Source organism: Bombus bifarius, unplaced genomic scaffold (genome assembly GCF_011952205.1).
Source record: "Bombus bifarius isolate JDL3187 unplaced genomic scaffold, Bbif_JDL3187 scf7180000008199, whole genome shotgun sequence".
NCBI classification, from domain to species: domain Eukaryota; kingdom Metazoa; phylum Arthropoda; class Insecta; order Hymenoptera; family Apidae; genus Bombus; species Bombus bifarius.
In genome coordinates, this window is record NW_022884505.1 from 4801854 (window position 1) to 4828355 (window position 26502).

The window sequence follows — 26502 nt, forward strand, 5'->3', positions numbered from 1 at the left end:
TTATACAGAGTGTGCCACTTAAATATTTAAATTTTTGCCATTTCAAGTTATTCAAGTCATTCAATTGCGTGGATACAAAAAGTATTTTATGTACAATGTAAATGGTATCGAAAAACGTTTATATACAATACAATATTAGGTGGTTATTTGTATCATATGTGCAGTGGTGTGTACACCTAGGATATCCGCCTATAAACGTATAATGAGAAGTAAATAGAATTTCTATAATTCCACCAAGGAAATCTTCTTATTAAAATCTAATAGCCATTCTTATCGAATATTTGACCGGATATTTTATTTACGTTCTAAAACTAGCGGCATCCGTCCAACATATTTTTTCCTTGAATTTCGAGTGGATGTATGATATATGATATATGATATCCCTCTGACAAGACCACGCGTTGAAAATCGATGAGACTGCAGGTACAAATAGAAACCGTTTTCGACTTTTGCGGCTCCCACTCGAGATTGCAGAATATTTGTCAATACCAAAACTTGAATTTTTTGCTGCAGATCTAGCTTTTTCGTTCTTTTCTTTTTCGTATTTCCTGCCTTGTTCGCTGAGCATTCGCGTTCGCGTATGCGCGCTCCCATGTGACCAACATCGTTACAGTACCTGCGAAAATATTGAATTCAGAAATCTTTCTGTCACCGGCGCGCTCGTTCAAGAGTCTGGATTTTCGTGAATTGATGTGAATATACGTATCTTTCTCTCGGATTATCCACGAAAAAATAGCCGAGAATAAATCGAGCGAGACGATACGAGAGACGGAGATTTGAGGGAAATTAGAAAGAGGCCGCGTTTCACTTGCAGTAATTTCATTTCGTTAACGTTATTATACCTCACGCGCTCTCGTTTTGAAGCTCGCGAAATTACTCGCGAGGGAGAAACGTGTGCAAATTGTTTTGTATTGTCCCAGAGATATGTTGGCGGAAACAGAAGACGTTTCGTGTCGTCTAATAAACAGCTTCACGTTGGATCCTTGGATATCAGGATTTTATAAGGCTTGTACTTAGAGAATGTTAGCATAAAAATTGTAGTTGTATCAGAAGAGATCATAAATATTAATATTTCTCCTTTTTAAAATCAGAAACTTAAAAAAAAAACGCACACGAAATCATATCTTCAAGTCCTTTAACCGAGTTTTCGATGGAAATTTTACGAAATTAAAAATTAATCGTAAAAATTAATTTTTCTTTCCCTTGTTCAATAACTTTAAAATTAATCATTAAAATTAATTTCCCTCTCTTTTCTTTTTACGAAAAACTTAACGTTAAAAATATCTGGCGAATTATTATAGAATTTTAGTCACTGTCTAAGCTCCGTAATCGTCATCTGAACGTCAGCATCGATGCCTATAAGAAACTTCTCGATGTAAAGAATAACGGAAGAGAGTTGCCGCCTGTTAGAATTTTTAGTTGTTAGGATCGAATGGCGGTCGATATTTTGAGTGGCCAGTCGTTGAAAAGGAGATTCAACGGGGAGGCGAGAATCACGGAAATCGGAAATTGATGCCTTCCTCGAGATCCTGTCGTGGCTATCCTCTTGGGAGGAATAAATTCATCGAATTCTGTTCTGCAGGAACACGTCGAACGTCATACGCTTCGACAGACCTCTCGATTTCGTAGAGAAGAAGCGCAGATATGACGCTTGCCAATAGAGTTTCCAATACTTAGAGGTAAAGGAGAATTTTTTACTCATTTCTGGCTAAATCTATGTTTCTTCGAATTTTTTCTTCAGGTTGGAAAGTGAATAAAATTAATAAAATAATGTTAATGGCGGTAAATTAATGAAATGACGTTTAATGAAACAAATGTTTAGCCATGTATAATAAATATTTAATCGGTATTCATTGAATTAATTTTGAAAACTGCGTGTGATACAATTTCGACCATCTCTTATTTGTTTAGATGAAATTTTTGCTACGAGGAAATTTTATGCGTAACACGTAATTTTATGCGTAATGCGTAATTGTATAAAAAATTGTCTAAATTTGAGAAAAATACGAATGGATGGTTTCTCGGTCCAATTTCACGTTATGAAATGTATAAAAACATTAAATCCCTTTTCGCTTATTAAAACAACATTAAGATAGAGACATGAAAATAAAAGAATCGTAATAGGAAATTTACTTAAAATTACTGGAATACGTATAATATTATCCTCTCAATACCACGAGAACAAAGACAACGGAAAGTCAAAGTTTCATATCTCTGCCAAGTAAAGTAAAATACCTCCAATCAGCAAAGTAAAAATATTATGTCAGCCCGCCTTTTTATAATAAATCTATCTTTTCCCTTATCGAGGAGCTTATTTCTCGAACAAGATCGCTACCTATATTTCGATGCATAATCACGACGCAGGCTTCTAATTTATTGGAATTTAAATAAGCTCTACTATATTACCCAATAATTTATGCAACCTAACGTAACTGTTTGCGCAAGCGGAGATTGCATGAATAAATAATTAATTCTTCCACTGAAGAATATATCAAAAGTTACAGATCTAAATGCATATTCAATTTTGATATCTTATACACACACACATACACAATTATCTTATTTATTATCGTAATTAAATATATAAATAAACATTATTATATAATATTTGAATTGAATTGAAAATTTCTGAATGAATTAGGAATGATAATAAATAAATAGACACGTATAAGTAAATATTTCCCAGCAATCGTCAATCACCGAAATCCACTAAATACGTAAGACGCCAATTAACCAAACATTTCCACTCACCAAGCATCCCAATTGGAAACTGGCTGGGCGTCTGCAAGTTTTCGATCACGCTCTGCGTTACGACCCACACGTAATTTTCACCGGTGATCTTGTAATCGTGTGCCGCACCCAAGATTGTGATGGCTTCCTCCCTTGTCGAGTAGAGTAACATCACTCTGGACTCGCTGTTTACCAACTCGAGAAGATCTCGTGTATCGGTGACTAGGATCGCGCTCAATATGGTGAACTTGAAAGTGTCCTGCATGTCGGAGATCCTTTCACGGACCGCCTGCACGAAATCGTCGTGTCCGGCAATCTGCGATGTGACCACGCTGAATTGATGCCATTTGTACCTCTCGAGGATGCTCAGCATCGCGGCCGTTTGGTGCTCCAACGATGGCGCCAGCTGCAGCTGTAGGTTACTCTGCGAAGCTCTCTGAAAGATGACGAAAATTCATATATTTTCAAACGGATCGTTCTACCGTGACATTCTCGTAACAGTATTGAGCTACGATTTAAGTAATTTGACGTTGTATTACGTAGAACCAATTTCGTTTTTTGCATTGAGCTAATCTGTGGATATTTATATAGCGGCACAGGAGTCGAAGGACGACGCGAGTCGAGAGCGACTCATGCTGTTGTTTTGCCTCAGGACATTGACTCAGCCTTGACGCAGAGATGTAATGATAAACAAACTCCGGGCAAAACAATGTCGCCGCTACATGCAATCGTCGAAAGAAGACGAATTCAAATTTCCCGACTTCTCCCCGACCACTATAAATAAACGGACGTGATCGCGAACGATGCACAGTACGTATAGAGTATCGAACAGTATCGTAGAGTATCTCACGAGTATTTATCGAGTTACGCGACGAGCATTAACGAGTATTTATTCCGCGATTTTATTCTGCGATTTATATTTTGTGCTAACGACTCACATATAAGGCTGTACATTAATTTATTATTTTAGATATATTCGACGGTTTCAACAACGAGCAATCTCGTTCTTTAAACCTCACGTACTAATCATCCTACACATTTATGCAAAACTTTTATAACCACTATTGAAGAAATGGAACCTAAGCGGAAATTTGTTTTATATATTAACCATTTTAACGAGTACGCAGTGTTTTAAATAATTTTGCATATTGCGCGCGTTCTGTGTATTTTTACAATTTTAAATTTTTGCATATATACATAAAAATCCGCAGTCTATTATACGTAATTATTCGTATACATAGGCATCTGGTAAGAAATTTCGACATCATTTTCGATTTAATTTATTCTCCATATTTTTCAACCGTTAAAAGATTTGTTACGTTCCAGGAAAAATTTGCACAATCGTTATCGATGTGCGTGATAATTCATTCCAATTTTTTACTAGAGATTTTATTATTATTCTTATTATTCCAAGATATTATTATAAGCGAGAGTGGAATTCGGACATAGGAATTCGTAAAAGGGTTAATATTAATTGCGTATAATTATTGCTAATTTCATTAGCAGTATATTTTATTAGAAATATAAATTGCAGCTGTATAATTTATATGTTTTTCGAGCATCAAGACAATTTTCGCGTACAACAAAACGTAACTGGTTATATCTAATTACTAAACTCTGGATGTTTATTTGTATATTTTTATACGATTTTGTATATTTTGTAGCATTGATCGTGAACATGCATATTTTTGATAAATATACTCTTAAATCTATATTTTTATAAAAAGCGATTAAAAAAGTGACCTAAATGGAAATTTATCTCACGTATTAAATAATATAACGAATGCTTTATTTTGAGTATTTTATATATTTTTGCCTTTCTTAACTTCCTATAAATGCTTACTAATTACTGTAATGCGTGTCAAAATATTATTCCTAAAAAATGGCCGAAATTATCTTTCTGCTTGATACGAAGGTAACATTCGTGTTGTCATAATCGTGTTTAGAGAAATCACGAAAGCTTAACATGTTAGAAAGTTTTTATTTCTATTTTGCTTTACAAGGAACTGGAAAATAATTTTTTTTTTAAATAGGCTGTGCTTGTTTGTAAAGTTCGCTTGCGCAGATGAGAAAAAAGGAACATTTGGATCAACTCACTCTCTCCAATCCCGAGTTATCTGCATTCCATGCTATCACTGGAATTCCTAAGTAACCGGCCAGCTGCAGAAAGTATTGAGCACTGGCAGTGCTGCGGCCGTACTTCTCGTAGTTCATCAGGTATAAGATAGCGGACACGTTCATCGGCAGAAATTCGCTGCATAGCGAGTTCAGAATTTCTGAAACACAAATAAAATACCATCGACATTAGACATTTTCTTCTTAACGAACAAAAGTATTCGTCAGAACGATACAACATTCTTGTTGAATTATACGTATACATATTTGGAACATTTTCAGGTATTCTACTAATTATAATTCGAATCACTTTCTTATATAGAATATAGAAATTTTTTTATTCGATCACTCTTAGAAATATCTTATGTATATACGCATATATTATACAAAACATTGTTAAATCTCGTCAACACTGTAACGAGACGACTATCCTGATTGTATGGGTAAAATGCGAAGCAGATCTGAAAATGTATATATCGTAGAAATTAGAAAATATCTATGAGGAGCATCTTCGCTTCATTAATAAGCCACGATATTTAATGAGACCATCTTTGGCATTAGTTATATGTTTAAGACCACTATTTATACTATATATTCATTTTTCACTAAGTGTATGTTTGTAATAAATATCTTGTAACTTCTATACATTTTCTGACTAGTTTGAAATTCTATCATACAGTAATTACAGTAGTCGCGTTCGTTTCAATGTTAATGAAATTTCAGAAAGTTTTGTACAATTCGCATAATATGTATATTCATAAGCTGTACTAAGTATTCGAATACTTTCATGAGCCAACTTTCGCGTGAATCTTCTCTGACCTGCACAATTACTCGTGTACCAAGAAACTCCATATGTGTCTATAGCCTCACATTCAACGATTTCAAAGTTTCATTCCACCTTTCGTAATCGTGAACAAAAGTTCCACATTCGCAACTGAATCTACACGAAGTGACCTGAAAGTTGCGACTACACGATAAAATGAAAGTAAAATTATATAGGAATTTGCCGCGTGATCGAAGATACGAAGCTCGTAATCGTGTTTGCGTGATTTATTGGGGGTATAATCGTTCTAGCATAGTATCCTGCGGCTATTGACGCAATTTATCGCAATTGCACACGGATACGAGCAGTGAATGTTTCCTTTCGGGTGGGGTACGCGCGCTTTTACAAATGGACACGATAAACGTTAGGGTCACGAAGGAGCAATGGGGTCGATTACCGGCGCGAAACGCTGTTTCGATTGATCAGCGACGATTAATTTTACAAAAAGCTTACAACTCGATCGATTTGATTACATGCAGGCGAGCAACGCCGGGAAAACCGATTGAGAGAAGAGGAGCAGTTGCAAAGTTTGCGATTGAAAAATTCAGAAGCTGTTGGTCAAACTTTAATCTAGAGATAATAGAAATCGTGAGCTCCTATCCGTTTGGAAACCTTTACTGGAAGCAATAAGACGCATCTGCCGCGTTCGAGATGATAATCCTCGCCTTGTTTTCTTTCTTTCTACCATCGATGCTTCGCATTGCCAGCAATTTCATTTCCTCGTTTACAGTTCGCGGTTCATGATCGGTTTGTTCTATTTTTACTGTAAACGCGAGAGCGCGGTTGTAATGGGTTATTTTCGCAAGGGCGAAAGATACCGTGGGCGAAAGACGAAAATTGATCGATTCACGATGATTCAGGAAAGTTTCTATTGGATTCCGTTCTATAACTTCAGCGAGAATTTATACTATGCTAGGCTGCAGCTATGTTATTACGAAAGCAATAATGAATCTTTTTCATTCGGGGTAATTTAAATGCAAACAAGTTTGTAGCTGTTTGTAATTATTATTTTATCACCGCATATTAATTTCTACTTTATTTTCAGATCTTATTTTGTAATTTTGTTATTCATTATGCCGCATATTAATCTATAATTTCCCTGTATCACTAAGCTAATTCAAAATTTTATTTTACAATTCTACCATTCGTCATTGCATTTTTATTTCTAATTTCACGGTATCACTATCAATTTTTTTCGGACACAAACTATTTTTCGGACTGGTCGAATAATTCTATTCTCTCGTCACAAGCAAGACATTTATTATCTTCGTTTAGAATCGTGGAATAATTTCAGAGAATATTCGATGGTACGCTTACGGTCCTCTTTCTCGATCGATCCACTACGCTTTTTAGCGATCGTCGTTACGAAGCAACAACGCAATCGCGGAATCGCGATCATTCGAGTCATGGACACATCCTGACCTGTCCCACAAAACCCTCCACTTCATCCCTCGATGCCCGTGTGACCCTGTTTCTCCATGTCCTCGTTTCCATCTCTGTTACATTATTCTTTCCAGTGGTTTCTTAATTTCACTTCTTGCTTACGATCAGGATTCCCGAGGGCGAATCTTATTAAGCCGCGGAAATTTTAATGAAAATTTAAGCTGGTATTTCGTATGCAAGTGGAACGGTGGATGGCATTCAGCACGATAAAAACTTATGATTCGTTATGACATCTTGTTACGTTCAATATTTTCATCCAGATTATAACCAATTTAGAGACATATATCGTATCTTTAAATTCTTCCTGCCATTTTTTTAAATGTACAGTCACATAGGTAAACTATATTAAAATGTTATTAGCGACTCAGAGTCAGATGATATCATAAATTGAGTTTTGTAATATCTGGAGATCTTGTTTCTCTTCGCCTATTAAAAATATATTTCATCGTAATTTTGTTTTTCTACATATATTAGCAATAACTTCAAATTGAATTAAAAAGCTTGGCTCTAAAATTATAAATTATCCTCTGCATAATGTTTTTTCTTTCTTTAGATTCCAGCTTTTCACCTCTGTTCATGAAAATATGAATTATTTTCAAAATTCTACAGTTTACACATAGTATTTAATGCATTCCCAAATGTGCAACGAAATCTGCGAGCATACGCTCACCACAAACCTCTCTTATTTTCATAAAATTCCTTTAGTATCTTCGTGACGACTACATTCTTCTATAAAGTCCAACAAATAAAAATGGAATTCTTCCTTGCAGTTCGCCTCATATCGTCGTTATTTTAACAAGCGCTTGTTACGAAACGATTGCACAAAACTTCGCGTGAGAGACGTACGTGACATATATGAAACAACCTTCCCCGAAATTCCCAACTTCTGCAAAACTTATCTCAATTTCTCTTTGGCTGCGAAATTTAACGCGTGCCGGGTAAGTCGATTATTTCGTGTTGTATGTGCGCGTGTATGTACGTGCGTGCATACATGTAGTATCGGAATACTTAGGCCGTAGATGTCGCGCTGCTGGGTACGGCCGCTTTTCTTTTCAACTTTGTATTGTGGAAGAAAAATCGGACTCCGGTCGCCGGGATTCGAGCCCGGGTTCCGAACGTTCGTAACCTAAGGCGTTAACCACTGCGCTGGTGGCTTTTTTTTAATGATGTTTATTTAACCCAAGATACAATTTTAAATACATTTTGGTATTTACAATAAACGGTGAATTTTTGTAGTGATGTGTTAGGCAAAGATACCGATACGCGGCGGTACGACGTAGCCATACTATATTATGCCACTGCGCTGGTGGTATTTGCTATCGAGTGCCGCCACAGGCCTTTTTTCCACGATACTACATACATGTGTAGTTTTACACTCTCTTATGAGTGACACTCGCGCGTGGAAACTATAGCACCACTTATGAGTGCTTGTTGAAATTAACAAAATGAAAGGGTGTCTAACGCGATTGTTCCACGAACTTCTTCCGCCATGCGCATCTCGACTGTTGTTATCAATTATTTTCCGCTAGTTTCTGTGTCTTTTTTCTTTCTTCAATATAAATACATATGCGTATAAAATTTCTTCTTATTGCTTAATATATTCTAATATTTAATATATATATATATATACACATAGTGATAAACTCACTATTATAAAGATAACAACGAATATCCGACGTTACGATCGTATGAACGTATTGGCGAACGTATAAACGTTCCCGCGAAAGAGCATTTGTACCTATTTTTGTTTTATTTTCGTTTCGAGAGAAATAATTTTCACTTTAATTGTAACGTACTTAGTCTAATTTCCTAATTTAAAAAATCACCACAAACGGCGTTCGTCACATAAACCGATGCTCGTCGCGTGCAATGCGTTACACTTCGTCGACGTATGAGTTCCCGCGAAAGATTGAGTTTCGATGATTGTCCACATTCAGTCGGCGGTCGCTAACACGAGTCCACCGTACTGACGTATGTATGTATGCTCGGAACGTTTCAACAATAACTGCTATCCAGTCCGTTATGTATGATTGTTTCGCGTTTTGCCATGCGAATGGCAAACATCAACCGGAACAATGCACGTAATAAATAACCGCTCGTGATCTCCATGCTACCCGGGCGAACGTTCACGCTAACGAATTACCCTGGACGATTTTGTTTGCAAACAAATTAGTATTATTGTTAATTTGATGCGATCAAATGTGTCCCACGAGAGGATTTTATATCATAATAATGTCGTTAATCTCATAATTCATAATGCCATGATGTTTACCACTCGTTTAGTGGTTTGTTAAATGGAAAAATTAAAATGGAAATACAATAACGTATGATGATACGTTTTATTATAATTTGGAATTTCACATGCTTGCCTTTCGTTTACTGTTATATTAATTATTATTAAAATGAGTATGCGGGATATAAACGCGCTACGATACACGTTTAATATCGGCGAATCTTTTACAGTTTCCTGGGGTATCAATTCTCTTCTTCTTCTGTATGTCCGTAAAATTTCAGCGAACATTTTTATCGTACAAGCTATGAAAATATAACGAAAATAATGTTGGAGATAGTGGAAGAAAACTATTGTTAAAAGTATTATTAATAGAGACGTATTGGAATATTTATATCAGAGAAGCGTCGTTATTGTTTACGGTATTATTGATTAAACTTGTTAGGATAAGGGGATAAGGTATAAGCAAACAGAATTCAATTGGGATTTGGGAGATTTACTTTCGCGGTATGATGTATGATTTCCTTTGTAATTTACATAATATAGTAGCCCCGGCGAATAATTTCGCTTTGATCCGTTATTATGGTATTGTTTAGTAAACAATACACGTTACAGCTTCCTATTAGAAATGCATGATCGAAGATGTAATCGACCGTGTACATGGGATAATGCAGTCTTTGATCAGAATTTACCTTCATCGAACCGCTGCTTCTTAGACTGTCTCCGCATCTAATTTGTTTGACAAGCATTATAATATGACACGACTAACGAAGCTAATTTTGTGATGGAAAGAGTCGAAGAACGTAACTCGGAATTAATCATTTGGCGAAGAGTATCCAAACATTAAAATCTAAATATTACGCTTTTTATTGCTTATCCGATCACTGGAAAACTTTCAGGCGATAAAATATTAAATATTTATGTTAATGAATAAAACGTAACTTTCACGTGAAATATAATACGATCTGCGCTAAAGTATTTTTAATTACTGTAAACGTTACATTTCTGACATTAATATGTGGTATCTCATTGTTTCTTCATGGAGTCAAGAATGAAATTCAAACAATAATCTTATATATACACAGACGTATTTTCTTTAAAAATTTTAATACGTTTCGAACTTTTACATTGTATATGTAAAGACATTTGTGGATAATATTTCCCAGATATATACCACCGGGTAATGGAATCTCATTTGCCATGCCATTAACAAAATTTAGTAAACAGCAAATCAAACAATTGCAAATCATATTATTTCGTCTCCAATAAATATTGTAGATGTGTAATTAAAATAGCCGATTAAATTCTCCAAAATGAAGCGCTAAATAACAATACAATTTGTATAACGTGTTCCACGAACATTTCGTTCGTAGGCAGCTACGTACAAATCCGTATTACTGACACAGCGCTATTAAATTTGTTGGTCGATGACTTGCTCGATCCGATATGATCGTTCGTGCGTAAATTTCACGCTTCCGTCGAGACGGGAAAGGATTCGTAACTGGATTATAAAATAGACCGTGCCAACAAGACGGCTGAATCGAACATTCGCTGAAAAATTTTCACTTCAGCCCTTCCTCAGCTACAATGCAGCACAATACTCGTCGTTTCGAACCAGGAACTCGTATTCTCCCTCGATGGATCGGTCGAGTATTGTTTTTAATTACACGAAGAATTCCACGCGTTACGCGAACCGCAGTATTTAAGCACCGTGAAACTCATTCGAGTCATCGTGTTCTGTCTGCACACAGAATATACGTGCATCGAGTAAATAGCGGAGCGATTCGGTCACGAGACGCGACTGAAGCGGATATTAAGCTCGCGACCAATTAACACGGACGAGTCTGCTTGTATCTGGTGAACGTGGAGTCAATTATAAGCTAGGAAGGTGGTAAAAGTTTTGGGAATCTACGATGACGGAGAAATTAGGTGAATGCGTGTTTAACTCGTTGATTGCCACGCGAATTTTATATTCGCATGATTGCTTACAAAAGTATTCGTACATTTATCACAGAAATCTTTCGAGTATATTGTGCGTATTACGTGAAACATTTTGAAATTTCATTAGCGCTATAACGAAACGTGATTATTACGATTATATTGGAAAAATTTGATTGCTATTTGAAAATACTTATATTTAGTAAAAGATTAGTACACAGTATGAATATTTAAATAAACTTACGCTTGTACTAAATGTCTTGAAACTTCCGTATACATTTTCAAAATCACCAAAAATTTTACCAATACGATGATAATAGTTGGATGTAATTACGAAGAAATTTTAAAATGTTTTGTGTAATAAATGTAATGTATGTTACGCGTAATATGTTCATTACAGATATGGACAAGTGTACGAATATACAATATACACAGTGTTTACCCTGATAGAGCCGCAATAGATGGCAACGTACCACACCATAACATTAAATTTTTGCAAATCGTATTATATTTGCGCATTTTTTTCTGACAATGTTATCTAAGTATTCGCATCATTGATAACTTTTTAATGCGTGAGATTTATCCTACTTAAATCATTCCAATAAATTTAGTAACGTGGGTCAGCGATAATCACCGTAATAGTTAACGTGTTAATAGAGAACGACTGGGTCGACAGAACGTTCGTCATTTTATCAGCTTTATATATCAGGAATTTTCATTGAAAACTTGTGTTGACCATGACTCGGTCGAATGACATTATTCCACGCTGTAATTAAACGTGATATTCGTTTATCGCGTGCATACCGATTAATGATTTGAACGTTACGACAATATTATTCCATCAATGAGGATCTAGTCTCGCTGTTTATCTTTTCGATAATTGCACGGTTTATAATGGAACCATGCGAAATGGCCAGCCAACGAATCAACAATATCGCGGATAAAAGATAACTCAACGTTCGTGAAATCGTGACACATGACCTGAACATTTTATGGAATTTATAGCAGAATATTATCAGTGAATAATTAATTTTTTGAATTAAACGATAATTACAAATTTGATACATAGTAATTTGATTTTTGAAATAATCGGTTAGTATTATCTTGAATATTCTATCAGTATTAATTGCCTGTGTCCTCCAAAGTTGGTTAATCAAATTTTACAAATGAATTTCAATGAAAGTTCATTCATGAAGGTGCTCATAATTGTTCATCCATTTTCTCTCATTCCTTTCTCTGTATTTTGCTTCTTCTACATCTCCTAATGTTTTTGTCACACGTCGTTTGATATTAATTTAATACGAACGAATAGAATCGATTACTGTGTTTAACGTTTGGAAAAGGAAATGTTCTTAATAATCGATGAATAATTCAAAGACCAAATGGCAAATGAAAACGTCGTTTGCAGTGTTTGCACAGTTTAAACATTAATCGTTAAATTTCTACTTCTTATTGTTCCACCGACGAACATTAAAGCATAGCCTGATAGGCAAGTAGGTCGTATTTATTACAAAGGTAAATTTATCTTTTAATTCTTTCCATTTACTTTCATTATTCCATTTCTTTTAGATGCTTTTGCATCTTGCTCATATATATAATACAATATCAAGGCATAATAAAAGGTAATTACGCGAGTGCTAAAAATGTTATAAAATGTTCCAATATGTAATTAAACAATTAAAAAATTCTTAAAAGTAATTGTACAAAAAAAAATTCAGACAATTTTTCTTGCAACGCGACTATTAAATTAGACGAAGGATGGCATTGGGAAAATTATGTCATTATGCAATCATAATTATATGAAATTACTAATATGTTATATTACATAATTGTATGATACCTATATATGTGATCTCTCTCTCTATATATAAATTCATTCTAATTGAAGGCTTAGCAAGAGAAACCAAATTTGTTCGTTTGAATCAATTGTTTAGCGTGGAACTCGATGCAGAGCTAAGTGATGAGTCTTCGAAATCAACGCATGTGCGTCTATATCGACAGTATAGTCGTAGGAAAATCAATTAGTGTAATGAACTCAAGGTAAGAGCACGGACACACTGTTACGACAGAAGGGACTGGATGAGATTGAGTTATTAGCGGAATTAGATGGACAATATGTGTCGCATCACTAAATCGGATTTATCATCTTACAGGACCTAGCGAGTCCAAAACTGTTCCTAATAAGACGATTGATAAATAATTTTACAATATCTATGAAGTTATTTATTTAATATAACTTCATATAGTGGCATTTTAAAGTACGGATAATTCTTTCGTAATCTAACATGCGATACTTTATCGTCGAACATTTTATTATTCAATAACGTATTTTCAAGAGCGGTCCATAATTTCGGTACATTTATATTTTCATAATCGATAGCAAGCATATTATCGGTATGGCATACTTCTAGTAACACTGTACAAAAATTCCGACGATTAAAATATTATAACTTTTAAGACAGAGAAGCAAAATTTTTCTGAGAAAAACTGTGTACGAGTTGCTCGGTTTGTTTATATTATATCGATTATTGTAGCAGCATCTACTGTTAAATGACGAATATGAATTATGTGTCAAGTTTAATATATATTTAGTTAAAGCCGAAAACGGATCGCGTGAAATATTGTTGTCGAGTCCAACGTGACACAGAATCACGAAAGTTAAAAATGAGTGAAATTTGAAAGTATTAACTATCAATGAAACTTGAAGGTGTATTCGTCTCTAAATTTTAAAGTATAAAGGTTCCTAATAGAATTCTCGTTCGGGTTTCACCGAGACAATATTTCACTTTGCAAAGAAAGATAAGCTGCAAAGAAACAAAAAGCGCGGAAGTTTTGGATTATACATCGAAGGTAATGTAACAAAAATTTGAGCTGACGTTCGAGATCCTGCAGACTTGTAGGTATTAATGAAATCTATCAGCGACTTATCGGCGATAAACATATAAATCTAAGTAATACAATTGGTAAATTCGACGTGGATGATTTTACAAAAACGCTTGGAAATGAATTGGAAAATCCTTCCAATGAAAATCAATAAAACACCGTTTGTTATTACAGATTAAATATTAATTCGCCTCTGTATTCGCTACAGTTAGTCTTTCCACGCAACAATGTCACCGCGAAATAATGGTATTATTCCTTCGCTGATGGAAAGGAAATTTTTCCAGGTTTTTATTAAACATTAAGTACCATTAGATCTGTGTCCGGTGATGAGTCTATTAAACTGAATTTTTCGTAGCAATTTTTCCTTGGAATTTTCGCTAATATTTCTAAAACTCTCATAGAGTCTCTACAAAATCCCGCGAAAGCTTCTATGGCAGTATAACGTCGCGTTTTCTCTCAAAGCAGAAAAGAAGTCTCGAGATTTTAGAAGTACTAGTCGAATATAAACCCACTTCACCAAAGCAAGAGGAAAAAGACTCCTTGAAATCGCGGTGACAGTTCGAGAAAACAACGTGTCCACGATTTTCCTCGAGACGTCATTCACAACGACCGTTTAGCGAAACAGCAAACTACCTCTGGCGCGGAATCGTAGTCGCAGAAAGCTATCGCAGCGAGCACGCGTGCCGTAGAAACCAAGAGCACGTACGATACACGGCTCGATGTCACCTTTCTCTGCGAATCCGGAGGCGTTTCGTCTGCATCTTGTCTACTTGCTACTCTGTCACTTTCTAAAGTTAATGCAGTATGATATATCGCTCGTTTGACACAAGACTATTCAACGACATGATCCTCTGTTCCGATTTTAGTTTCAATTCCGCGACTTTATTTGCAAACTTATTTATTTATTTATCACGGACTTTTTAATCAATATTAAGGTATTAGGGATACCTTAACATTGAAAGTGTAACATTGCACGTAATACGAATAAATACGTAAGATATCCATAGTACAGGTACTTTCTACAATATTTGGTCGATGAAACAATTTTCTACCGAAGTAAGTTCTATTTTTTCACTATATTGTCAAAAATATGTATTTGCATAAAAATTCGTTGAAATTTAGAAATTGTCATTTTTAGGTTTTCTTTCAGTTTTTACCATTTTTGAGCTTAAAACTTTCTATACGTATGCATCTCTGTTTGTTCTGCTTCATTTTTGTGTATCTCCATGAGAAAAGTAATATTCAAGGTTTTCCGATTTTAATTTTGACACGCGAAAAGTCACGAAGAATTGAATCAATGGTGCGCACGATTCGCGGCAATAAAAGAAGCTTAATTTGCATCAATTAGCTCTTCCGCTGTGTAACTTATACGGATAAATTGAGAGGTGGCCTGATTTTTAAATTCACAAATGTTATTTCGTTTATTTCGTTGAACGCTTCTGTGTCGTGTTAGCTGTAAAGGAATAGAAACGGTTAACGATATGCATGTGAACGTTAATTATTTTTATTAAGACGATGAAAATGATATTTTTCATTTAACTGATTGCTTAAATACAACTGTTTAATTTGTGAGTGTTTAAAGTGAGAGCGAGAATGGAGTTCAAGGTACGAAGATTAAAAACTTTGATGTTGCAAACTAAGAATGGAGAGAGCCTTTTTACAAACGTTTACTCTCGTCTTGCGTCTTGAAAGAGTATTTTAAATACATTTTAAAACGTTTCTAATAGAAACGAATAAAATCGTAATGCTCCAAGATCTTTTAAACCTTCAATTATTTCCAAAAATTGTTATGAATTTGTTTGTCCTGTAAAACGAACATGTAAATTTGCTAAACGGTCTTGCCAACAATTCATTACAAAATCTGGAACGATACGTTTCTCGAAGTACTTACTTTTCCCTCATTTCTATTCTACCTACAACTTTCGTAACTTCCCAACTTCCACATATCATCGATAACCCATAAGAAACAAGAACAGTAGCAGCAATCGGGTTCCAAAAGTACCACAAGGTAACAAATCTAAACTGACGTTAAGATATTCATCGGGAACGCTGCCAAAATGTTTGAAATATATGTGCGTGCCCCTGAAACCTCGAACAACGATCCATCAAAAGGAAACCGATATAAGAAACGCGACATATCGGTCAAATACTAAATGGCATTGATGTTTTATTGATCTTTTATTTCACTGTCTACGTACAAACGATCGTTGTTTTATGAACTTGTCTTAAGAATTGTCGTAGAATAAAATATCATTTAAATAAAAAATTATTATTAATGCATAAGTAGAATGAATCTATTATTGCCCGGCTAAGCCAAATAGATTGCTCATAGATCAAGCAAGTAGTGTAAGTCAGTCATTCCATCGAACGATATAAAATGTCCGTAACAATATCCAATTATTGTTAAACCAAGTAGAATAAACCAATTATTTATTCGGAGAATGGCAAATATCCATCATACGTAGAACAGATTAACTGTTATTAAACAAAGTACGATAGTCAAATATGACAACGCGAATACAGCATTTGTTCATGGTGAAACAGTGGTCTATATGATATAAAGTGAAATCAATCGTATTTGTTCTTATAATTTTCCACATTATCGATGCTTCTTCTCTTATTATGTTCATTGTTCATTCCCAAACCTAACCCCAATCATTCTAAAGCCCATACAAGCTCACAGACATACGTATCACTGACAAATCTCTTTTAGCGGAATATACTGACACATTGCTGACGTAGTAACGATATAGCACGTCGATGTCAATAGATTAAGTACGCAGTAAACAGAATTAATCCACCAACGTGCTGAACGTTGCTACCGATCAAACGTTACGTTGTTATCTCTAAAACGACTAAAATACGAAATATGTACCAAGGAAATAAAAATGTATTGGTCTACTGTAACGTAGATACTCTTATCCACTCTGATAATCAAATGGATAATATGAAGGCTACACGAAGAAAGCTTTTAACCTGAAACATTTACCAAAAATGAATCGTTTGAATTTTATAAAATCTCAAAGTTGTATCTCGGACCGCCCTAATATGACCAATTTATCGCTCTAATATTCCTAGTTTGAAATAAACGAGAGAGTTTCATCGTCCTAATTATTTCACGAGAGAGAATGCGTAAGATAAATTCGGCTTATTTTGAACAGAATCAAAGAGGAATATTTTTCACTGGAGCATCCGTGTTTTCCAGTCACGTTCGCCCTTCATAAGGTAATACAGGCATACCACACACATTTTTACACGTGTGCAGAAGACGAGGTCGTCGCGAATTGGTACGAGCGAACGTTAAGCCGTACATATTGACCGATGTGAAGACTTTTGAAGGAACGAGAACATTAATTTCGGCGTCCTGGCAAAGGAAGAAACAGCGTCCTTTTTTTACTACCGCTACGTGGCCACGTGTCCCCAACAGAGGCGATATGAAAGCGGCGATATTGTCCTGCTTTCGAGTTCGTCACACGGAAATATTGCGACTCGCTGAGTTCCACAAAGCAACGAACTCCCTGCGATTTCCGCTTCCTGTTATTTTGATGTCTCAGGCGAATTGGTAACTGAGAGGAGCGGAAGAAGGTGAAATACTGATAGATTATTGGCTTTCGAAAAGTTTTATGCTGAATTATCGTTATTTCTGAAGATTATAACTGTCGCGTTATATTACGGATAGAGTAGCTTATTTTGTAGCTTAAAACTCGCAAGTAAACTACAGATATTTATGCAGTGTTATATTTTTGTAAACATAATTAAAGAAATAGTTTTCAAATAGGAATTTACTTTGTCTATTAAATATGACACGATTATATCATAATGAGTGCGTTACTTTGAATATTTCACGTATTTTTACATACTATATGCATTTTACAGATTTTTGAAACCTTAAATTTTCCAAAAATGCACGAACATGTACACGCAATTTACTTATAAATAAGACATTCATATTAAACAAGTAGAGTGGGTCTATTATTGCTCATCCAAGTAAAATAGATTATTTGCGGATCAAACAAGTAGTACAAGTCGATCATTCCATCGAACGATATTAAATATTCATAGCAAATACAGCAGACCAATTATTGCTAAACTAATTATGCAATAATATATTCGCAGGTCGAATAAAAAGAATAATATCCATCGTATGTAAAACAGATCAACTATTATTAAGCCAAATAACACAAATTAGTCACGAATGAAAAAAGTAGTACAAGTCAGCCATTTGTTAGAAGTATAGTAAATATCCGTCGTAAACAGAACAAGCTAAGGAATTAATTCGCAGACGAGGAAAATAAACTAGTCTCGGGTCGTGTAAGTAGTACAAGTCAATCATGCGGTATACGTATAGTAAACATCCGTCGTTAAACAGACAAGTATCGTAATATAATCTTTAATCAGCGTTAGAAATACGTTACTGTATTAAACTCAATTACGAATATATTGATACGTCAATGATTAATATTATTGAAATTATATATAATTACTACATTTATTATTAGAAGTCTTTTTTAATATTTCTAAATAAAAAGGATATATAAGTCTGAATTGACAAGATGATAATACATCGGTAACTATTGTAATAATATTGCATTTAAAATTTGATGTGTTCTATTAGCCAGTAAGTGACAATAAAAAATGTTGATAATAAAATATACTATTCCTTTTCATGTAAAAATACAGAAACCATATTTCTCATATCATATTTTTACATTAAAGTGTATTAAGGCGCTATAAGGAAAATATGGTAAGAGGGCGAAGGGAAAAGGAAAGTACTTTTCGTTTGAAAGCTGCTGGGCACGCTTTCTAACCATGCCCTAGACGTTGAAATAGTAGACGTCGGGTTGGAAGATGTATTTCTACGAAGTTGATGGTTAAGCTGAGAATTGTGGGAATGTGCTGATGTGATCACTTTGTTAGCAAATGTAATTCACAATAAATAGACATCTGTTTGCAAGCTATGAAGCATTTTCTGACATTAAATCAAATATTTCGTGAAGTCGGTTTTCAATAAGTTTCTACGAATGGAATACAGTTTCATTCTCGCATATAGTAATCGAGTATTCCATTTTACCAACTGAGATTCAAATTATTAATCAATTATTGTATAAAATAATAGGGGCACTGTTTGAATAACACGATCAATTGGGTTTGTTATTTCAAACTGTGTTGCACGAAACTTGAAACTCGTACAAATATACTGACTATATTCCGCGTCGGAAATAAATAAACATACAAGCGTAAAAATGTGCGAAATTTAGAAAGAAAATCCTTCTTGCATTTCATTAACCTCTATTACAGCTATCATTAGACTGCAGATGTTCATGGTATTTCATCCTTTTATGAATGCGGCTGAAGAAATGGAACCCAAACAGAGACTTCTTCTACCCACTAAATATTGTAACGAGCGCTCTACTTTGGGTTTCTTGTATATCTTTGCATAATATGCGCATTCGGCACATTTATCACCCACGCCTGTAAATTTTCTATAAATGCAAAATATCCCTTATGTACTTTAATACTTTACAATATTATTTTTAATATATATATATTTTGCATTTTAATATTTTACGGATTGTAAGCAACTGGCCAATGGCGTTAGTAATAAAAAATGAAAATAAAAATTAAAAATCGCTAAGGATGAAACCATGTGCATCGTGTTACGTTTATCTGGCGTGTAATCGTATTAACAAATATCGTGTTATTCAAAAACTTAATTATACTTCTTCCATATATACCTGTAGGACTCGGTGTGAGCGTCATCATGCTCAGTCGAACCGAGTGCTGCGTGAAGTCATACTTATCCAGGAAGCTGGATCCAGAATGCTTGTTCTGTCCCTTCAGCTTGCCGCCTTTGCGCAGGAAGCCAACCGTGCGGTTCACGGCCTTCGTGTACTCGCGCACACCGAAATTAGTGTGCGGCACCACTAATCCGATCGACATTTTCGGTAACGATCCATTGCGCCGTCTGGATGATTCAGGAACTCCGGACTCGCTGATCGTTACCCTCCGGCCGCAATCGCCGGAGATCACGAACGTACCGAGGATCAGAAGGAGTTCGACTCGCATCTTTCCTCCTCGTCTTCCTTCCTCGACTTTGTATTTTTCGTCTGCTCCACGATTCTCCTGCTTCAAGGTCGATTAGGTGTAAAAATTATTTCTAATCGATGGTATTGGAAAGCGAAGTTACGTATCTCGATGATCCAGTTGATACACACGAATTTGAGTGTCGAGGAATGTAGTTCCGTGATTCGTCGATTAATTTGGGAAATATTCACCTTCGACATACAGAAGAATCTTCTTTCTCTTTCCTTCAAATCTTACTTTAACGTCGAAGATAAAATTTCTAGCAATTAGATTACCAACTACTGAATCACTATACCGAGAATCGTGTCGTTTCGAGAATTTTTGAAACTTGTAAAAAATTTTTTCCGTGCTCTTGCCATCGTTCACGGAAGATGAGACATGTTACAGTGAAATTGGTATCTTCTAGTACACGTAACTGATCAGATTCGATTTGCGTTGCTTCTCGTGCGTCATTCTTCGATATCCGATCGTCTGAACACTGATAGTTCCAAGATTGTCGACGATGCTTCCAGAGCTTCGTCAGTGTATTACATGAAAATTTTTAACAACTATACACTGTAGTAGATTACTATCTAAGCGACAACTCGTTAATATATTTCGATGAAGGAAGACGAAATTTGATTTCACGCTGGCGATTATTATTCGAGATAACAAGAGGAACTCGGGAGTGGCAAACGGATTGCGCTTGCCTTCGTACGGACGAGATAACTAATATTTCGGAAGACACTGAAAAAGAAATCAATTGTTGTACGTAGCTGTTTTATTTTCTGAAAACGGTTGCCTTCTGTCGTTGATGGAGGCTCGAACAAATTGTACATCTTGTACACAGAAGTAAAAAGTACGTTTTGGTATCGAATAACATGCAAACAGCAGCGTAGGGAATAACCAAAAACAAAAATAAAAAAAAAAAAATAGGCCAATAGGCTCCTGGTTTATGCTATCTCCTCTAACTAAACTTGTGCATTTTGGAGTTGCATGAATGGAGGTCGTGGTCTACATGGATGTTTTTTTGAGCTTCAGAGGTAAAAATTTATGCGTAACAGGTCACCCAGAAAATTTCTGCAGTTTTAAGCTTCTTTTATTTTGGAACAGCCTGCGTTTACTGGAATGTAGTTATTTTGCTTAGAATATAAAACGGTACATGAGTTGTCAATATTAATTAAATGCGCAGATACCTTGGCTGTATTAATATACTTCAATTAGTATACATATATGTATCATTTAATGAAACTTATTCTCAGATCGAATTAAAAAAAATGCCGATTATGGTTGTCTAAAGATTCTTTGATATACCAACATTGTAACTCCAGTTAACGTCAAGATCAACAATGTTGAAGATTAACAATGTTGTTAATTACTTCAAGAAAAACTTTACATTTTTTTCTTTTGTATACCCGTGACCTGGAGCTGTTACGCTGTTACGAGGAGAATAGAATTTAGTGAAACAAAAAATTCTAAATAAGGAGAGGTCCATATTATTGTGCCCTTGAATATAAATTGTGTTTTGGGTTACAAGGTCTAGAAACAAAAGAGCTCTGAGTAGATTTCTATTGCTGTTTCTTGTAGCCTTCGGCTAGAGTTACAAGGTTAACTTTTTTGGTAATGTCCTTTGCTATGAACGTGCTCGCTATCGCTTCTATTGTATTTTAATACTATAAGAATGAGGATCTGGATCAGCATACATTATACTTATACCTTTATTTATTCCAATATATTTTCTACTACAAATTCATCCACTCGTTCTTCTATCACTCAACTTCAACAAACAAAACGCATTATTGGCACTCAAGATTAACAAGATCGGCACGAAGAAGAAGTAGAATCGTCGAAGTCGTTACAAATCTATTTAAAATCGGGAGCCATTATTGAGATCATGTGTACTCGAGATAATTCAAAGAATACAGAAGGTAATTAAAACCGCGACATCGACGCTAAAAATGACCATCGTCAAATGATCATCAAAACAGTGGGATTATTTAAACATACGCGTGGTGTGAGTAATGAAATTTCTAGATCGAAGATTTGTCAAACATGATTGATCTTTTACATGGCTGATTCTGTATGGCAAAATCCACGTGGTAATTCAGCATACAATGACGCCATACGATATTTGTTCCATTACGGAAGACTGATCGAGAAAGAAACTCATTCGTATCGTCGCTAAAATTGCGAAAACGCAAGAAGGTGTCTCCTGGTAACAAAGTAGCGAGACTCCGATTTCAAATCGAGAGAAACTCATTATGAGAGATCACCGGAAAGTTTTGGCGGTACAATCGAGCACAGCCACCGCCCTCCCCCCGCGGAACACCGATAAGATTGGCTGGAAGTAATTACGGGGTCCTCAATTAAGCCGACGCCCGATAATTTCGTGCGAGGATCTGGAGCGTCAGAATCACAACGAAGCTAATTATTGAGATTTTCGTCAGGTCGGCTGACAGGGACCGTTGCCCCGTGTAATTCCACGTTAATTGGTAATTACGGAAACCTATCAAGCTCCGGCACTTTCAACCGCTCTTGTCGTCCCTTGTTTTCGTCCTCTTACAACCCCGGGCATTCGTTTCGTCCATTCGATTGCCTGTCTTCGCGGTAAAGTACTCGTCGCGATCACGTATTCAACTTTCAAACGTTCTTTTCCAGAAGGAGTTGAATTGTACGTTTCGTAGATGCCGAGAGATTCACCGATAGGAAAAGGGACGATTTTCCTTCTCATTTACTCGAAGAATATTATTGTGCGTTTTCCAGCCATCTTCGGGTGATTTTTTGTAAATTTGAATGCGTTAGAGAATGACGGTACGTAGTAGGATAATTGTTTACTAGCAGAATTATTTATAAACGTTGCGTAAATGCAGATACTAGAATGGCATAAAATAAATAAAATAAAATAAAATCGATGGTTAACAGGAGATCGTTATAATAGAGAGTTTCTTTTACATTCGGTAATTGTACGAGATAATTTAATTAGGAGATTTTATCGTTTTGGCGAAGCAGTTATAATTATGATTCTTTTGTGTATTCATTGTCCACCCGCAATTGTCTGATTTAATTTAATTAGCGTTTAATCCAATGCTATTATTTCTCTCGATTGTTTTCGTATTTTTCAATCATATAGTTGATGTCAGATTGTAGAGAAGATAAAGATAGGATGAAACCGAGATTGCAATTCGATAGTTTCTTATCACAAACTAACTATAAACACATTGGATTGGAATAGAAAATCATAGTTAAATAGATACACAAAAACCCCTCAGTAGTAATAATAAATATGGTAACAACAAAGAATCATGAATCGCGACTATTATCTCACGTTGATCGATCGCTGTTCCGCTACTGCAAACTCGGAAAGAAAACATGGCAATTTATGTACAACAATTTTCAAACGTAAAGAGCTATCGCACGTAAAACTATTTCAATTTATGGAATGACTTGTCCCCTTTGTCGATGGAAATCTTCCCATAGTGACATCGTGAAACCATAGATAATCCGTTTCTCTTCGTTCGAGCGGTAAATGTAACTATGGTACATCGACGATGCCAGTCACGTGGAAAATTTACATGCACCATCAGTATACCGAAAGCCACTTCGTTTCTCTAAGAAAAGTCCTAACCTGTTTACCGGAGAGGTTAAATTTGCTTTCGAAATTTCTATCGAGGCGAGAATGCCCACGTTTTCTTTTCCTTTTTTTCTTTCTCTTTTTGTAGTACATTTAATTTTCTATTGTACGCCGGCTCTAATGGATTCACTGTAATCGTGTCTTCACAAGAGGGTGCGAATAGAACTTCGGTTAATTACGCAAGTGTAACGTTTCAGTGAATTGGATTCTTCGTTAACGCTGTTACCAGAGTTGAGATGAGATACTAGGTCTGTTGAAAGTATGTGTATATAAAGATTCAAGTTTTTCTCGTCGGATGTAATCTTCGTGGAAGAAGGGCGAACATGGGATAGTTGGGTGAAAAGTTAAGTAGTAGCTATAAAGTGATTATAGATCAGTGCTTAACTTCCGTTCCTCTCTCTACTTCTGCCGTAATATAATCTTAAAGAAAAAAAAAAAAAAAAAAGAAGCAGATACGGTCGAAGGAACTTGTTATTATCCTTTCGGATTACGAAGCTTGGCGCTTGTCGTTAACGTTGTCGTTATCCTGCAGGATAACCGAACCTACGTATCGTTATAAAATGCGCACCGTCATCGCTGTAGCTATATTCAATCGCCGGTTTAACGATTACACTCTAAATGATAGTCGATATTTTTTTACTGAATTTGGTTCATAGTAGATGATATAAATTTGACGAAATATTATTATATTTGAATGTGGTTTTGTTTGAACTTTCTCGGATAATTAACGTCTTTGAACCGTGTCACTGGAAAAGTAAATAATTAACATTTATCTAGTGAGTATTTCTTTTATTCGGAACATAATCTAACCATCTACTCTAATAATCCAATCGATTAACGTTAAAAGACTAAAATTTCTCCTTCAAATATTTACCCTCATGTTTAGAAATTAATCTCTACCAGCGATACCGATATAAACATAAATACCAATTACAAGCGCAATATAAACATAGCTTCTACCATTATCGTTCATCAGCGAATGCAAACTCTGCTCTTAACACGATGCTCGTCTCTGCGAATGTTCATGAGATTCTGACCGGAAATATTCCCATTCAGGAATTCCTATAACACAACAGGATAGTAGAAAGTTGTATAAAACAAATATGTACCGTAAATGAAGATTGTACGTAACTGTGTCGAGTTGATTTTAGTTTACAAGCGAGAAACTAGCGTTAACGCGACGAGCCTCCCATATCAAGGATATCCGGCGTCCTCTGTTTGTTCCGAACTCCGACAAGTTTCCTTCGGCACGACGGTTCGGTAGTCGTGGAATTGCCAACGAAAACCTGGCTTGAAGTTGCTTCTGGTAAAGATGACGGGGCAGAGATTACTAAGAAGCTTGGATTCGCCCGTCTCTGAGTCGAATTGTAACAAATCTGTACACGATATGGTCAGTAGGATGAAGCCTATATCTAAGTTTTCAAGAGGTTGTAGTTTAATCCGGATTATTTCGTTACGTCGAATGAATCGAGTAACATTAACGAAGCACGGGGAAGCTTTTCGAATCCAATTTGCTGCTTCTGCGAATCCAATTCGTTTCGTGAACGATGCTTGCAAGCTGCACGGCGATGATTATTTCTTTTAACGAGAAGAATAATTCGTTTTATGAACGTGAATGATGATCGTGCATGCTACTTGGGAGAAGTTAAGTTACAATAATGTTATAGAGTTGGCGTTAAAATTAAGCGGACGGATAGTATAACAACGTATCGACGAAGTCTCGTGAAATACGGTTTGTTTACGCGAAAACATAAATATTCACACTGCTGCGTCCTGCGTGTCATTTTTGACCGAGACGTATTTCCCTATCGTTAAAAAATTTCTTAAATTTGAAAAAAGTATGAAAATATGTTAATTACGTTAATACGTCAATTGTATACCAAAAATTTCCTCAAAAAGTTAATATTTCTAATTTGACAATGAGTTTAAACTACAGAGAAACTAGAGGCAGGGTTAATTTCAGATATTTATTAAATAATTGAATAATAAGTAAATAACTAATATACTAGTACGACTAAACTTTATTGATACCTATTTTCATTATCTATCCATCTATTTTTGTCGCCGACTAAACGTAGCTCGAAATACGATCTGGGAAACGCCTGTGCAGCGGTGTCTCGTTAGAGACGTGGACTCGCCCATTGCCATCGACGTTTAGTTTCTGTTTCGAGCGCGTGGAAATTAGTCACGGTAACCGAGTTACGGTAAAGCTGATGTTTCTGGGTGGAAACTGCGTGAAAACTGCGTCAACCTGAACTATATCACTCTATGTAGATTGGACAGAAACGATTCGAGTAAATATAAAATACGTTTCTCTTCGAGCCTTTGAACCCATGGAATTGGCTGACAGTAACATACTGATTGCTCAATCATCGAAAATGTGGCATTGGGGAACAGTAACGACTGCAATATTTAGGTTCCTTTCTAGCAAATATTATCGCACTAAATAAAATTCTTTTTAGAAGAAGGGGTAAATATTTTCGTAACTTGAGATATTGCAATATTAGATAAAAATAAATATATTTGCATATTTATATGTTTAATTCAATTGTATATTTAATCGAAGGTTTTAAGATCTTAGCTTTCTACCAATTGTCTAATATCCTAATGGTATTATACCGACAATAAGGATTGCATGCTTTATTA

The 26502-nt window shown here is 35.4% G+C and overlaps 1 protein-coding gene across 8 annotated transcripts in view; it reads right to left on the minus strand.

Annotated features, from left to right (window-relative positions):
- The window catches only part of LOC117210107 (glutamate receptor ionotropic, NMDA 2B), a 314001-nt gene that overhangs the window by 74573 nt on the left and 212926 nt on the right, over positions 1–26502 (minus strand). For 7 of the 8 annotated variants that reach the window (XM_033452785.1, XM_033452781.1, XM_033452783.1 and 4 more), the window contains 2 exons: positions 4828–5006; positions 2752–3166 (listed from right to left, as the gene is read on the minus strand). In XM_033452785.1, the coding sequence (XP_033308676.1) occupies positions 2752–3166; positions 4828–5006 (594 nt within the window). Of the gene's footprint in view, positions 1–2751; positions 3167–4827; positions 5007–19897; positions 20298–26502 lie in introns of those variants that run through there. The other variant, XM_033452784.1, reaches the window with a different exon arrangement.